Source organism: Oryx dammah, unplaced genomic scaffold (genome assembly GCF_014754425.2).
Source record: "Oryx dammah isolate SB20612 unplaced genomic scaffold, SCBI_Odam_1.1 HiC_scaffold_2, whole genome shotgun sequence".
Taxonomy (NCBI): domain Eukaryota; kingdom Metazoa; phylum Chordata; class Mammalia; order Artiodactyla; family Bovidae; genus Oryx; species Oryx dammah.
Window position 1 is genome coordinate 4,938,625 of NW_024070186.1, and position 16,973 is coordinate 4,955,597.

At 51.5% G+C, this 16,973-nt stretch overlaps 1 protein-coding gene across 1 annotated transcript in view; it reads left to right on the forward strand.

Moving 5' to 3' along the window:
• The first annotated feature begins 1,337 nt into the window (after positions 1-1,337).
• The window catches only part of COLQ (collagen like tail subunit of asymmetric acetylcholinesterase), a 65,819-nt gene continuing 50,183 nt past the window's right edge, over positions 1,338-16,973 (forward strand). Inside the window, exon 1 of the mRNA XM_040263727.1 lies at positions 1,338-1,538. Within this exon, the coding sequence (XP_040119661.1) occupies positions 1,433-1,538 (106 nt within the window). The 5' untranslated portion in view covers positions 1,338-1,432. The remainder of the gene's footprint in view (positions 1,539-16,973) is intronic.

Genomic DNA, 16,973 nt, shown 5'->3' on the forward strand with positions numbered 1-16,973 from the left:
ACACGTCAGTGCCGCTCTCTCCATTCGTCCGGCTCCTCCCTTCCCCTTCCGTGTCCATGTGTCCATGGCTCCCTACGTCAGCGCCTCTATTCCCGCCCTGCAGATAGGTTCATTCGTACCGTTTCTCTAGATCCCACATATATGCATTCATATACGGTATTTGCTCTTCTCTTTCTAACTTCACTCTGTATGACAGGCTCTAGGTCCCTCCACACCTCTACAAATGACCCAATTTTGCTCCTCTTTATGACTGAGTAATATTCCACTGTATGTCTGTACCACAGCTTCTTTAGACATGCATCTGTCAACGGACATCTAGTTTGCTTCCGAGTCCTTGCTATTGTAAATAGTGCTGCAGAGAACATTGGGGTACACGTGTTTTTTGTATTACGGTTTTCTCAGGGTATGAATTAGTTCCCATGAGGGACTGGGAGTATGTTATATAGATTAAAGCAAAATGAGCATCTCTGTAGATTATTATTTAATTATTTATATCGAGAGAACTAAAGATCTCTTTAACAGTCTATAACAGTCTACAAACTCATAAGAGGATTCATCGAATGATGTGACGTTTTATTTGAAGAGTTTTGTCTAGCCAAAAGTCAAGTCAATCATGTTACTTCCCTAACGCAGTATGATCAATAATCATTCGCTTTATAATCTACTGACTTCATTTTTCACCCATTGCTTTGCATAGATAAAAGGTTACAAATTCTTTTTTTAAAAAAAGTTTAGAAATAGTAGAGAAAAAATGAGAATTTTTAATGGAAAAAGAAAGCTGTTTTGGAAAATATAAATTCACCACTACCCACCACGCCCCCCTCCCCCACGTTTTATTGGATGATTAAAGAAAAAAATCCAGGGTCATCATAACATTTGTCCCCCAGTGAGTCAAAGTGTCACAGGCTGACAGCAGAAGGCTTGGTCTCCATGGAAGTCAGTTTGAATCCTGAGAGTCTGAGTCGGCTCTGGGATCTACAGAGCACCTTGCTTGGGAGGGGGCAGGTGCTGGTGGATGATCAATCAAAAAGTCTGACTGCCCTTGAGGACCGCTTCTAGGGGCCATTTGAGATTTCACTGCCCCCGCCTTTTTTTTAAGTCACTTCTTCAGTGGCATCTCTCCATAGTCTGCAGAAAAGAAAATTCAGATATCTTAACTTTAACATGGGCATTTGAGCCCGGGTTAAGATAAATATAACCCTGTGTAGTACGGGAGGAGGTTTAGTGGGAAATGGTTGGCATTCTTTCTTGGTAAAGGCATGGGGAAAGGAGAGAGGGGAGGGAGACGGTGGGGAGAGAGAGAGAGAGGCAGAGAGGGAGAGAGAGAGAGGCAGAGAGAGAGGCCAACCGCGAGAGGAAGACAAAGCAGAGATAAGCCCGGCTCCCTGCAGCCCTGCCTTGAGAACTTGACACTTTCCAGACCGCAGCCGGCATGCTTGTCCTGCACCCAGTGACTCTGGGGATTTACCTTCAGCTTTTCTTCCGCTTCACCGTGTCTCAGCCCACTTTCCTCACCAGCGTGCTCCCGATTTCAGCAGGTAAAGCGGGACCACGACCGCCCGTCTCCCCTCCGTCGTCCCTGGCCGGGGAGGGAGGAGGCCTGGCCGCGGCGCCTCGGGCTGGAGGGGGGCTGGCTGGGAGCGGCCTGGGGTCGCGGCTGGCTGTCCCTGTGGGACGCCCCTTCTGTGCCTGTCCCCAGCAGCTGCTCAGAGCGTGGGACCCCTGGACAGACTGCTTCACTTCCCGCAGGATGGCGTTTTGGTCAGGAATTGGGGGGAGCGTGCAAGTGAGGGAAGTGAGTCCAGACGTTGCTGGCAGCGCACCCCTGACCCCGTCCCTGGGGCGGGGGCGCTCGGCCCCCAGAGGCCCGCTGCCCTGCAGGCTGGCCTGCTGCGAGGGGCGTCCCGCTGGTTCCCTGGGGAGCTCGGGGCCCCTGCAGCCTGGGGACCAGGTCTCCCGTCTCTCCAGCGCTGTCTCCTTTCCTGTCGAACTTTCTCCCTGAAGGGGGCTTCTCGGGGAGAGGGGGATGGGGCGCAGAGTGGACACCTGAAGCGCTGGGGGGTCAGGGGGCCCTCTGAGCCCCCAGCCCGGCAACCTCTCCAGAGGGCTCCAGGCTAGTGTCCTTGTCCTGCCCAACCCCGGACAGGGAAAGTATTGGGTTACTGGCCGGCCTGTGTCAACCTTTCTGAGGAAACTCAGATGTTTCCTGAGGGCCGGGGGGGGGGGGGCGTGCAGACAGACCCCAGGCTTGGCAGCCTGGGCCCTCACTGCCCCCCTCAGCTCACCTCAGTCACCCTTGACCCTTTGCAGAGAAAGCTGTTTCCGTCAAGCCCTCCAACGCGAGTCTCAGACATGCCCGAGTTGAGGCAGGAATCGCCCTGTCCCTCGCTTTGCTGGACACAGGCTCCCGGAGGCAGGACATGGCTCCCTCCCAGTGCCCAGGCCCGTCCATTCATAACAACGCTCTGCTGACATACTGAGCTGCCAACGTCTGTGGGCCCCTAGGGAAGGGCTCAGAGAAGGGCGTGGGGCAAATTATAAACACGCAGGGGAGCTAGAGGAGGGGACAGGAGTTGGTGGAGAATGTTGGGGAGCAGGAAATGGCAGACGGCCAGGCTGCCACAGGTGTGTTTCTTCAGCCTCTCCCCCCATTCAAGTAGAAAGCGCCAGGCTTCTGGGAGTGAGAAGGTCTTTACTCCCCACTTCAGGAGCGAAGTGCGCTGGTTCCTTTGGTCTGTTTGGTGGTTCTCAACCTAGCTTGACTCCTTTGAGAATCTGCTGAAGTCTCAGGATTCGAGGAAACTCAGTTCCAGCCCTGATCTGGGGTGTGTGGGGGGGCTCTCTGGCTTCTGGGAGGTGGTTGGCATTAGACTGTGAGCACCAGTTGGGCAGGCACTACACAATCTTGGCCACTATTCCTAATTCCCCAGGAAAATAGTGGGGAGGTGTCCAATAAATATTTGGTGACTGGATGAGTCAATGAGGGAGTGAAAACTCTTCTCATCTGTAGGCTGGAGTCTGCCTTCCTTTCGCACGACTTAATTTAGAGGCAGCCAAAGTGCCTAACAAGTTCCGAAAGCTGGAGAGAAGAGAGCCTTGGGTTTTTTCTGAACTCCTGGCCCTCGAGAGAGGCTCAGCATGGCTTAGACGTCTCTTAGGTGAGACCTGGTACAGACTGTTCAGTCAGGGTAATGGTGGAAGAGAAAGGAACTGAGGCTGGAATGAGGGGACCACATTCAGAGGTGTGGGTGGGCATAAGGCAGCCCAGAAGGGAGGCTGAGAAATTAGCAACCCCGGGAGCCTTCCTCACCCTGTGCTTGAGGGAGAAGCGGGAACTGGATCCCGGGAGAGCTGGGACTGACCCAAAGCAGATAGCATCCCCAGATCACTCCACTTCTCCAACCCAACCATCTATTGGCAGTGCCTCCCCTGGGCCAAACCCAACTGGAAGCCAGGGCAAGGGAGCTTCTGGCGCAGTCGTGGGGGTCAGCCCCTGGTTGAGTGAAGAACTGGGAGCTAAGAAGGGTTAGCCCACCCATCCAGAGGCCCTTCGTCGTGAGCTGCTAAATCCAGATCTTCTAGTGGTCTTTGGACATTTGGTAAAATGATGGGGGTTGCTCTAGGGGAAGTCACTGAGGTGTCAGCTCAACGGAGCAAAAAAAAAAAAAATCTTCCTCCTCCCATGGAGTCTCTCTGCCTTGTCCCTGTCATCAGGTCACCAGATAGCACAGTTCAGAAATGGGAACTTGTTCCTTAAACACAGGAGAATTTTAACTTTTTGAAAACAATTTTCCAGCAATTTGATGTGAAACAGTCTGTATCCAGAAGCTCACTCTCCTGAAGAAGCCTGGCCCTGTGCACACAGTGAGAAGTGCCACCAGGAAGCCCTTTCACTCCACCCGCCATAGCTCAGGGGGTGCCTGCTGTGTGCCAGGCCCTGTGCTCAGTGCCATGTGGGGGCATGAGACAAGCTGGACCAGGGAGAGGTGGGCCGAGATGGAGGAAGCCTGGTCCTTTCCTTCACTCCCTTCAGGAAAGACTGGCCTCCAGCACCCCCAGACACATCCCGGTGCTCTGAGGCAGATAGTCAGGGCCTGGAAGCCCCATCGCCGGGTCCCCGAGAGGCCCAGAAAGGGAGCAAACGGCATCCAAGAGGCTGCAACCAATGATGGCAGTTCCGGTACTTCAGCACCCGTGGTGGATACCCGGAAACGAGCTCAGGCCCCCACTGCAAGCCTGGGAGTGCTTAGAAGGGCGTCATCCCCGCAGACTAGGAGAGCAGGCTTCTTGGGGGTGGTGAGTTAGCTGAGCACCGTAGACTAGGATCTAGCAGGGGCTGCTACTTTAAACAGACACAGTGACAACACAGACAGAGACAGCTGACACAACTGATCGCCAGAGAAAGGGTAAAGAACCAAGGGATCAAAAAGGATAGCAGGTTGGAATTATGTCTGGAGCCTCTGTTCTGCATGTTGTCTGCAAAGGCACCATCGACTTGCAGCTCGTTTCCTGGTTGGCACTGTGGTGAACGTGAATGACCCAGTGAAGATTGTGAAAATTGTGTTCCCTTTATTTTGCTTAAGAAGGCAGAGACGTGTCAGGTATATTAATTTCTATTGAACATAGCCCTAAAATAGAAAGTGTCAGAAGCCCTAACTTTTGGTGTATTATTTCAATCCTTGCCGGGGGATAAACCACCATAATACTCAGTGGCTGAGCAACAGTTGTTTATTGTTGAAGCTCATGTGTTTGTGGGTCAGCTAAGGGTCAGCTGATCTGGCTTGGGTCTGGTGGGCCCAGCTGGAATCACGGTGGTCTGTGCTCTCACTGAGCTCAAGGGTCCATCCACAGACATGGCTCCATCATTGTACAGTTTCTAGAATGTGGTGGCACAGACTCAAGGATGGTGATATTTATAGGACAGGCCTGTCACACACTTCAATCTCTGCAACTTTCACAGCACCTGGGATGGGTGTGGTCTCATTCCTGCTTTTCAGCAGGAGCAATGAAGGCTCAGAGAGGTTAAGTGACCACCCAAGATGGCACAGCTGGTGTTGGGAGAGCTAGAGACTGGAACCTACCCACTGACTCTAATTCCAGGGCTCTTACCAACATAGACCAAATCTGCTATGGCCAGGGATAAACAGTGATACTAGCTTTTAAAGTCCTACCTATACCCCAGCCTCCAAAAATCCAGTTCCTGGTCTGTATTCTCCATACTTTCCCACCTTCTCCTCAGGATGTCAGTGCATTTAGCAAGAGAGTGACATGATGAATTCATACTAAAGTGTGAATGACTTGCCAGGGAACGGGTTTATCTTTCTTCAGAGGTATCTGTGTCATATGTGTGTGTGTGTATACTAAGTCACTATAGTCACGTCAATCTCTTTTTGACCTATGGACTGTAGCCCACCAGGCTTCTCTGTCCATGGGATTCTCCAGGCAAGAACACTGGAGTGGGTTGCCATGCCCTCCTCCAGGGGATTTCCCTGACTCAGGGGTCAAACTCGTGTCTCTTATATCTTCTGCATTGGCAGGAGGGTTCTTTACCACTAGCATCCCCTGGGAAGCCCATTTGTGCTATAAGAGGAGCTAAAGCTCTAAGCCAAAGTGTGCTTTGGTCAGGTGGGCATCAACCAGGGCACGTGGGGGATGAGGCTTTCTGGAGCCAGAGCACCAGCATTTCACAGACATGCTCTCCAGGGTGCCAACCAGACGGCTCTGCCCAGAGACACACGTGGCTTCCCTTCTGCATCACAGGGTTTCCCAAGCAGGCAGGAGCTCACCAGGTGATGCTTGGGTCCAGGGCTCAGGACAAGACGGAGAGAAGGCCCACATCCAGTGCTGAAAAGTGAGGCCATGGGGACACTTGTGAGGTCTGTCTGGCTGCCTCAGTCTTCTCCTGTGGGTGCTGGGATGGGACTAGGGCAGGCGTTCGTGGCCTATAGGACTGGTGTCCAGCCCTGCACTCCCCTGCCTGGAAGCCAGCCAGGCCACCGCTCGGGACCGATTGTATTCTTGGCAGTAGACTACTGGCCATTTATTTGTGTCTGAAGCCGGTCGACTGTTGTTTAATGTTCTGTAATGTACTTCCCAGCCATCTCCTCCGATTTAGCTCCCCATATTTCCTCTGCATAATATAATCAGAGAGGGTTCTTAAATTAGAGGGCCTTCCAGGGGTCCCAGCTTGCCCACTTCGCCCCACCCTAAGCCTCCTAATGAAGCAGTAGAAGCCTCTCATCTCAGAGAGAAGTGGGAGTGAAAGATGACGACTTCCTCTCCGGGTTAGCTGGGTCAAGCCTGACACTGTCATTCACCCTACCCAAGCCTGCTTTCCACAGACCCACGCGCATGCATGCACGCTAAGTCACTTCAGTCCCGTCCAACTCTTTGTGACCCCGTGGACTGTAGCCCACCAGGCTCCTCTGTCCGTGGGATTCTCCAGGCAAGAATATCGGAGTGGGCTGCCATCCCCTTCTCCAGGGGAATCTTCCCGACCCAGGGATGGAACCCACACCTCCTGTATCTCCTGCACCGGCAGGCGGGTCCTTTACCAACAGCACCACCTGGGAAGTCCCCTCAGACCCACAACCATACAAAAACGACAGCTCCAGGAGGAACAGAAATCCCTGTGACGTCCATGAGTCACGATGTAGGCAGGTGACCAGTCTTCCTGAAATGCGGTTCACATGGTAACTGCTGCTCGCTCTCATTGCTCTTATAACTGGTACCAAGCGCCCCAGACCCTTCTTTTGCCAGACTTTTTCACAGCTGCAGTGTATTTGCTCTTCACAGTTGTCCCTCCTGAGAGGGTCTTGAGTTTGAATCCTGTGTGATTGTTGGATGTTCACATAATAATTGTGGTGTGAGCCCCGATTTCCTCATCTGTAAAGTGGGTACAATAATCTCACAGGATTGCTATAAGACAATAAATTTAAATGTATTCATTCATTAAACACTAAAGAAGCCCCAACTCGTACCTGGAGCTGGGATGCAGCAGTGAGCAGAAAAATACTTTCTGCCCGTGGAGTTCCTGCTGTCATCCAGAGAAGACTAGTCTCCTGGGCCCAAGGGGTGAATGAAAGACCCCTGTAGCAAACCAGCTGCCCGAGGACCACATCCAGTCTTCATGTGGCACTGTACCCAGCCTTTGTGTTGCAGTACCAATACAAAAAAAAGAGATAAAAAATTTTTAGTTGCCTTGTTTGCTAACATTTAAAAATCAAGTTAACAATTTTTAAAATTTATTTTTTTCTTAAAGTAATTTTGTTCTTGGCTGTGCTGGGTCTTCATTGCTGCATGCGGGCTTTCCTCTGGTTGTGGAGAGAAGGGGCTTCTCTCTAGTTCGGTGCGAGGGTTTTTCATCGCGGTGGCTTCTCTGGTCGCTGAGCACAGGCTCTGAGGTGCGAGAGCTTCAGTGGCTGCAGCGCGTGGGCTCCATAGTCGTGCCGCACAGGCTGAGCTGCTCCATGGCGTGTGGCATCTTCCTGGATCAGGGATGGAACCCATGTCCCCTGCACTGACAGGCAGGAGATTCTTTACCACTGAAGCCACCCATTCAGTTCAGTCGCTCAGTGGTGTCCGAGTCTTTGCAACCCCATGGACTGCAGCACGCCAGGCTTCCCTGTCCATCACCGACTCCGGAGGCCCCTAAAACTGTATTTCTGATGTCTCTTAAAAACCAAAACACCTCTTGGAAACCAGGGCACCCTGGCCATCCTCACCCACATCCTGATACCAAAACAACTGTCAGCTCTTGAGTCCCCACCACATGCTCCCGTCTCGCAACTGGGCTGACTTCCTCCTCACCGCCTCCTGTCTGGCCCCATCCTGCTGTTTTGGACTTTGTTCGCTCCTTCTTTATCCATCTTGGCATTTTTCCGGAAGTCCCAACTCGGCAAAGCTCAGTCTGAAACTTAACGTCCGGGATCAGTGGTTCTCAAGGTGCAGCACTGGTTCTCCTCAGAGAGATATGAGACTCACCTGGGATGTATTACAGGTACCCAGTGTCCTGGTCAAACAGACCAATTGCATCAGACTCTCTGGGGTAGGAGGTGTGTAAGATCAGGCATGGAGAGTGAGTGGTGAGTGGTCCCCAGGTGATGCTAATGTCTGGCCATGGTTAACCATTACAGCCAGCACCAGAGTCACTGGGAAGGTTTGTTAAGCCAGGCTGCTGGGCCCACCCCGGACTTTTTGCAGCGGGGCCCGGGGGTTTGCAGATGCCAGGTGCTGCTAATCCTGCTGGCCCCGGGGCCGTGCTTTGAGGACCGCTGCCCGTTTGCCTCTGAGTTCCTGCATTCGTTTCCTATGGCCACTCCCAGGTCACACGGCCTCCCTCCCCTGTGCTGGTTTCCTCGACCTCTCTCTTATCAGGACAATTGTGATTACATCTGTGGCCCGCTCAGGTAATCTCCCTATCCTAAATCTCCTAGTTTAATCCCACCTGCAAAGTTCCTTTTGTCATATAAGGTAAACTTTACAGGTTCTGGGAATTAGAGTCTGGACCTCTTTGGGGGCCAGTAATCGTTTTTTCTCCCACAGTTTCCTTTTCCACTGGGTAAAGGGTCTTCTGAGGACTTTCTTTAAGGACATCAGGATCAGAGGCATGTGGATACTATTCGTCATTTGGATTCTTCCCAAGGGATCCAAAGCGTCTGCCTGCAGTGCAGACCTGGGTTCAATCCCTGGGTCGGGAAGATACCCTAGAGAAGGAAATGGCAACCCACGCCAGTACTCTTGCCTGGAAAATTTCACGGACGGAGAAGCCTGGCAGGCTACAGTCCATGGGGTCGCAAAGAGTCAGACATGACTTGAGCGACTTCACTTTCACTTCTAGAGTTGACCCTGAGACAAGGATCTGGGTGCAAGGGGTATGTTTTGGGGGAGGGGGTGATCCCAGCAGGGCACTGGGAATCCAGACAGGGAAGGGAAGGCAGTCGATGCTGGGGGAGGTCATGGGCAGACTCCGGCTGGGGGCAGCCGGGGCTCAGACCTCCTGGGACCTCAGGGAGACAGGGGACTGGATACTCACCACCAGCTCCTGCAGACGTGCTTCGCAGGGGACATCCATGGCTGGAGAAGCCCTCCAGCATAGGTCCAGGGGCTTGTGGCAGGAGCTGGAAGCCCGCAGGCCTGGTGATTGCCGAGGGCTATGGCAGTGGACTCGTTAACACAGCAGCCATGGTCCTGCTGGCCCTCGTGCAGTTGCCCGCCCACCCACCCCTCTGGACAGTAGCAGTTATGGCTCAGCACCCACTGCTGCGATACCAGCGCTGGGGTCCAGCCAAGGGAGCCCCACTAACACCAATAAAGCTACCTTGCATAGAGCACTACTTATCTGCTAGACTCTTTACATACCTGACTTCAGATGACAAGTTCACAGGACATCAGTAACCCGGTATTATCAAAAGGGGACCTACCACTCAGAGAGGTGCAGACACTTCCCTGAGGTTGCACAGGGCCAGGGCCAGATTTCCAAATCAGGACTGTCTGGGCACCGTGTTGCAGAGGCAGAAGGGCCCACCGATTAGGAGTGGGGCATCTGGTGTCATGCTGCTGAGGTTCAAATCTTGTGCCTCCCTTAGCTTCGTGGTGTTGGGCAGACCAATCACCCTCTATGTGCCTCAGTGTCCCTGACTGTAAAATGGGGCTCAGGAGAGTAGGATTTCACTCACAGAGCAGCTGTGAAGATTAAGTGGGCTAATTACGAACACAAAGAACTTTAAGAAGCGCCTGGTGTGTGATGTGTCAGTCTTTCATTATTTCCAGAATCTCACAGGGACTACACTCGCCAGGAGATGACCGTGTCAAAAGACAGAAGTCTGAAATACAATAGAGACGATAACTTTCTGCTTAAACTATCCAGTAGATTAAAGCCATGCAAGAGGCTCAGCGTTTAGCCATTTTGCATTTGTGAGCCAGTCCCTAAAGCAGGGACCCAGTGACCAGGGAAGGAGGCTCTTCTCGTGATGACCAGCTTTAAAAATACGCCTGGCCCTATTCCATCTCCCCGCTGGGTGTGTTAGGCTCCGTTCAAGCCCACCCTTAGGTCTCCAGGGCGACTAGCACAAGCACAAGTGGGAGGCGTGTGCTGGGAGGTGAGACAGCTGAAGGTTGGCGGGGGGGCTGCTGGCTGCTGGGGGCTTTGCACCAGTAACCAGATCTGAAAACAGAGAGGAAAGAAAAGAAGGGACTGTGGATGGGACTGAGACAGGCTCTTCCCGTTCCGGGCCTCCCCAGGCCTCCTGCCACCACTCACCTGGCCTTCTTGGTGTCTTTCTGAGGAGCCTGGAGAAAGCCCTGGAGCTTTCCTGCTGCAGCTGGTAGTTCTGTCTAGGGCTACATGCTCCAGGAAGGACCTTCTGGGTCTCAGACCTGGCGTGCCGATCCCGGCCAACCGAGAGGGTAGGGGATATGGCGATGATGGCTGTCCTACCTGGAGAGGCCTGCCTGCCAGACTGGGGCTTTCTTACCTCACTGTGACTCTGGGCTGAACTCGTCTCCTCTGTGACAGTTGAAACCAGGCTGCCTTCTGCGCCCAAACAGAACTGGCTGGTTTTCCGAGATCCTCTGTGTTGGGGTGGAATATACAGGGCGACCCCACCACCAAAAGGCCTCCAGATCCTCTGTGGTCATCCAGGAACCAGCTTCTTGGCTGTCGAGGTTAATGTGCAGGGTGTGTGTGTGTGTGTCTGGTGCGGGCAGTTCCGGGGGAAGACAACACTCCTGTCTGTCCTCCTGAGAGCCGAGCGGGGCCCAGGGAAGGTCAACGGCAGGGACGAGCGTCCTGAGGGAAGGCCGTGGGCCTGGGTGGCGCTCCCCACGCCCCGCCTCCCCTGTGACAGGCGCTCCGGAGGCTGTCGAGAAGACGTAGGTCCTGGAGGTGCTTTCCTCAGAGCATCTGAGTAACTGGTTTCCTTTCCTTTTTTTAATTATGGGAGTTGACTGCCTAGCCCTCACCTCCTCTGTCGCACAGGACACCTGCCCGGCCAGCTTGGGGCCTGAACAGCTCAGCTTCTCTTGTCCAGGCCCAGCTAGAAGGTGGTGGCTGGGGGAGAGTTAGCCATCAGCCCGTTTACACTCAGGTTCCCCTGAGAGGTGCTGCGGCGTCACGCCAAGGGCCCTGAGGTCGAACTGGGGGAACCCAGGTTCTCTCTCTGACCTGCCGCCGCTCCTGGGACACGTGTCCTGTGGGACCAGCCATCTGCTCTGCGTGAGGCTCAGTGTCCTCAACGGTAAAACGAAAGAATGGACCAGATTCCAGGGCTCCTTCTTCAGTTCAGTTCAGTTCAGTTCAGTCGCTCAGTCGTGTCCGACTCTTTGTGACCCCATGAATCGCTGCATGCCAGGCCTCCCTGTCCATCACCAACTCCCGGAGTTCACTCAGACTCACGTCCATCGAGTCCGTGATGCCATCCAGCCATCTCATCCTCTGTCGTCCCCTTCTCCTCCTGGCCCCAATCCCTCCCAGCATCAGAGTCTTTTCCAATGAGTCAACTCTTCGCATGAGGTGGCCAAACTACTGGAGTTTCAGCTTTAGCATCATTCCTTCCAAAGAAATCCCAGGGTTGATTTCCTTCACAATGGACTGTTTGGATCTCCTTGCAGTCCAAGGGACTCTCAAGAGTCTTCTCCAACACCACAGTTCAAACACATCAATTCTTCGGCGCTCAGCCTTCTTCACAGTCCAACTCTCACATCCATACATGACCACAGGAAAAACCATAGCCTTGACTAGATGGACCTTAGTCGGCAAAGTAATGTCTCTGCTTTTGAATATACTCTCTAGGTTGGTCATAACTTTTCTTCCAAGGAGTAAGCGTCTTTTAATTTCATGGCTGCAATCACCATCTGCAGTGATTTTGGAGCCCCCCAAAATAAAGTCTGACACTGTTTCCACTGTTTCCCCATCTATTTCCCATGAGGTGATGGGACCAGATGCCATGATCTTTGTTTTCTGAATGTTGAGCTTTAAGCCAACTTTTTCGCTCTCCTCTTTCACTTTCATCAAGAGGCTTTTTAGCTCTTCTTCACTTTCTGCCATAAGGGTGGTGTCATCTACATATCTGAGGTTATTGATATTTCTCCCGGCAATCTCGATTCCAGCTTGTGTTTCTTCCAGTCCAGTGTTTCTCATGATGTACTCTGCATAGAAGTTAAATAAGCAGGGTGACAATATACAGCCTTGACGTACTCCTTTTTCTATTTGGAACCAGTCTGTTGTTCCATGTCCAGTTCTAACTGTTGCTTCCTGACCCGCATACAGATCTTGCCGTAGACTTACTCTGACTCGGTGGCTCACAAGTCACTTGCTGCTTTACAGAATTAGCTCCTCCACAAAGAAGGGGTTTTGGCCCACGTTTCTCTTCAGAGCTTTGGCACCTGAGAGCTCACTCTTGGCAGGAAAAGCCTTGGGGTCCATGTACAGACAGCTCTGGTCTTGAGTGACAGCTTCATGACCCCGGTAGCTAAATGATCTTGGCCTACTGGTCTTGGTTTTGAGAACACCTCAGTTTCCACCTCTGTAAAATGGGATTAATGAGAGTAACTGGAGAAGGCAATGGCACCCCACTCCAGTACTCTTGCCTGGAAAATCCCATGGACGGAGGAGCCTGGTAGGCTGCAGTCCATGGGATCGCTAAGAGTTGGACACGACTGAGCAACTTCACTTTCACTTTTCACTTTCATGCATTGGAGAAGGAAATGGCAACCCACTCCAGTGTTCTTGTCTGGAGAATCCCAGGGACGGGGGAGCCTGGTGGGCTGCCGTCTATGGGGTCGCACAGAGTCGGACACGATTGAAGCAACTTAGCAGCAGCAGCAGCAGCAGCAGCAAGAGTAACTGCCTCTGGTCTCTGGACTTGAAGCTGCTCTGAGACCCTTTTTGTGATTAGCAGAGACCATTCTCCTTATTTCCCAGAGAAGAAATGCCTCTCTCTAAAGCAGCGTTTCCCAACCTCAGCGCTGTGATATTTTGAAATAAATATGTGCTGTGGGAGGTTGTCCTTGAAGGGTACTTAACAGTGTGGCAGCTGAAAAGCATCCCTGAACATTCATATCCATCTGGAACCTCAGAATGTGACTTTGTTTGAAACACAGATCTTTGCAGATGCAATTAGTTACAGACCTTGAGATGAAGTCATCTGGGATTTAGGGTTGACCTTGAATCAAATGACTGGTGTCCTTGTACAAAGAGGAGAAGCCACACCAGACCCAGGGAAGAAGGCCACGTGAAGACAGAGGCAGAGACTGGAATGGTAAAGCTAAGGGCAGGGGATGCCAAGGATTGCTGAGAGCCATGAGATGCTAGGAAGGCGTCTTCTCTAGAACCTTCAGAAGGTGTGTGGCCTTGGCAACACCTTGGTTTTGGACTTCTAACTTTCAAACTTTAGAGACAACAAATTTCTGTTGTCTTAAGCCATTTTTTTTGTGGCAATTTGTCATGGCAACCATGGGAAACTAATCAAGCACTGTCTCTGGCTTCTGCCCTCTAGAAGTCAAGAGTACCTTTCTCAGTTATAACAAAACTGTCTCCAGATGTTGCAGAAGGTCACCTGGGAGAGGGGCAAAATAGCTCCCCCCACCCTTTGCCCTTCATTGAGAAGCACAGCTCTACTGTGAAAAAATGATGAGAGGAACTGAGCAGAACGGGAGGAACCTGTGTTTCCATTTCAACCCACTCAGAACAGCTCTGTGACCTTGGGAAAGTTGCTAAACATCTCTGAGCCTCAGTGTCCGCATGAGTAAAACAGGAGTTAAAAAGGTACTTGGGGGACTTCCCTGGTGGTCCAGGGGCTAGTTTTCATTTTGTTCATTTTTCAAAGCATTCTCTTCCTGCTTTATCATTGTGATCTCTGCTTTATTTGATTTCCCTTCTCTTGGGAATTCCCTGGAGATTCAGTGGTTAGGGCTCCACATTTCTATTGCAGGGGGCACGGGTTTGATCCCTGGTCAGAGAACTAACATCCCACATGCTGTGCGGTGCTGCAACAACAAAAGAGCTACTTGGATCTCTTAGAGCCATCACAGTGAAGCAATGACAGTGTATGCTGAGTGTGCATAGCACTGTATCCAGCCCATAGCAAACACACAATAAACAGTAACTGGAAAGTGGGGGTGGGGAAGAGTGCCTGCCTCATCAGATGGCAGTGTAGTAGGTACAGAGCTTTGCACCGCACCTGGGACACAGGTAGGTATGTGTGTATGTGAAAGTCGCTCAGCCATGTCTGACTCTGCAACCCCATCAACGGTAGTCTTCCAGGCTCCTCCATCCATGGGATTTTCCAGGCAAGAATGCTGGATTGGGTTGTCATTTCCTTCTCCAGGGGGAACATAGTTAGGCTCTCAGTTACTGTTTGCAACCGTTATCCCAGACGGCAGCGAGAGAGTTGGAATCCAGGCCACTAGCCTCCTCCAGAGTTGCTTCATTTCTGCCCTATTCCCACCTGCTCTTGTTTGGTGGCAAGATGGATTTGCTCCTGGCACTGGAGCCCAGTCTCAGCCTTCAGTCTCCGTCAGACCCTGGGTGGAGCAGGGACCGTCACAAGAATGTGGGCTATGGAATCGGAGGTCTGGGCTCAGACACTCAACTCCATAGGACCTTGGCTGTCAGAGCCTCAGTTTCCCTCACCTGGAAATAGGGCGCACAGCAGAAGATAATTCACGGGGTTGCAATGAGCATCAAAGGAAGAAACATGGGAGGGCATGACCTCAGTGGGCCCACAGTGAGGGTAGGCCTTAGCTACTGAGTCCTGAGCTGATGGGCAGAGTCCGCCTAGAGGCAACCCCCTGAGCTGTGAGTAAGAAAGCTCTCAGTTCCCTAGACCGGGTGAGCACTCTAGGGGCCCCCAGGAAACTGCAGGCCCGAGGGGATCCCCCTTTGGGAAGTTGTGTGACCCCATGTAGTCCGTAGCTGGCAGACAAGTCACTTCTCGTATTTAGTTCATCTAAGTCGGGAGCACTGGGCCCTCTGTCCACACAGCATCTGGAATGATGGTCTTGCCCCCTGCCAAATGGACAGCTATGCCAAGTCACCAACCAGGCCTGCCAGCGTGGGACCTCTGGGGAAATCAGAGACAAGTTATTAAACATGAAAATTTCAAATGGAATGCCAGTAACTGTGGGCTGACTTGCCAAAGATGCTCGGTTTGGGGCCACATACCCATCTGCTGCCACTGATTGTTTTTTTCCTACATGAGACAAAATCCATTTGAATGGATGTAGATCATTATCATCATTATTATAGCATCTGTCTCTAAATTAAATTATGACTGTTACTCGATATATACAGATTTTGATACACTTCCCATCAATCAAATGGCCAATTTTTATTGTACCTCCTCCTATTTGTGGGCTTCCCTAATAGCCTAGTTGGTAAAGCTGCCTGCAATACAGGAGACCCTGGTTCGATTCCTGGGTCAGGAAGATCTGCTGGAGAAAGGATACCCACTCCAGTATTCTTAGGCTTCCCTTGTGGCTCGGCTGGTAAAGAAGCTGCCTGCAATGTGGGAGACCTGGGTTCAATCCCTGGTTTGGGAAGATCCACTGGAGAAGGGCTAGGCTACCCACTTCAGTATTCTGGCCTGGACAATTCCCTGGACTGTACAGTCCCTGGGGTTGCAAAGAGCTGGACACGACTGCAGTGCGTCGTGTATAATTAACGGTATACTTAGCCGTTATACTGAACAAGAAGATTCACAAGACAGACTAACACGAGAAGCCCATAGTCGGTTGGTGACATTAAAGTAACACAGGTGAAATAACCAATGAGAAGTGAAGTGGGTCACCGTGCTAGGATCCGGGGTGCACACAGGTGGCTGGCGTTTGAGTGAACGGAGCAGTGAAGGGAAGCACGCAGCTGATCCGGGTCCCAGGCCTGGGCCAGCTGTGCGTGTTCACAGGTGGTGTGACAGCTGACGTCTGTGGGCTACCTTCAGTAAGGAAGGGTTTTGTTTCCTGCATTAGGTCACAGATAAAATGTCTCCGAGAAAGCAAGCAAACAAGCTTACATCTCACACCAGAATAAATCACAAATGAATTAAGATTGGTAACATAAGATATGAAATCATAAAATTATTAGGCGAAAACTTGGGAGATTTGGGGGAGACCTATAATGAGGACCCAGCAGCCATAAAAAAGGCTTCTGCAATCAATTATACTACATTAAAAAAAAAGTTATGTATGAGAAAAACAATTCAAAAAGCAGTATCAAAAGACCAAAACAAACTGGAGGAAATATTTGCAAGTCATATCATAAAGTGCTGCTGCTGCTGCTGCTGCTAAGTCGCTTCAGTCGTGTCTGACTCTGTGCGACCCCATAGACAGCAGCCCACCAGGCTCCCCCATGCCTGGGATTCGCCAGGCAAGAACACTGGAGTTGGCTGCCATTTCCTTCTCCAATGCATGAAAGTGAAAAAGGAAAGTGAAGTCGCTCAGTCGTGTCCGACTCTTAGCGACCCCGTGGACTGCAGCCCACCAGGCTCCTCCGTCCATGGGATTTTCCAGGCAAGAGTACTGGAGTGGGGTGCCATTGCCTTCTCTGATCATAAAGTGCTACTTTTTTATATATTCAAAAAATTTATAACAGAAGGCCACCAAACTAATGGGAAAATGGAATAAACACATATGGTCTAAAACATGTGAACGTATCCCCAGCCCCACTCAGTTTAAGAGATATGCTAATTATAATCACACCAAAGTGTCGTTTTTCACTGGTCAGATGGATGACGTTCAAAGGTCTGACATCACGTGTGTTGGTGAGCGTGTGTGGAAACAGATACCCTCATTCTCTGCTTGTGGGATGGAATGTGGCTTGACGAGGACTTTGTGGCGATGAATTAGGCATCGTGTGTAAGAACTACAAATGCACACGCTCTTTGACTCAGCAGTTCTATTCTAGAAATCCATCAAATGGACATGAGTACCCATGATACAAAGATGCATGCTGAAGGTTTGTCTGTCTTGGCTGCGCT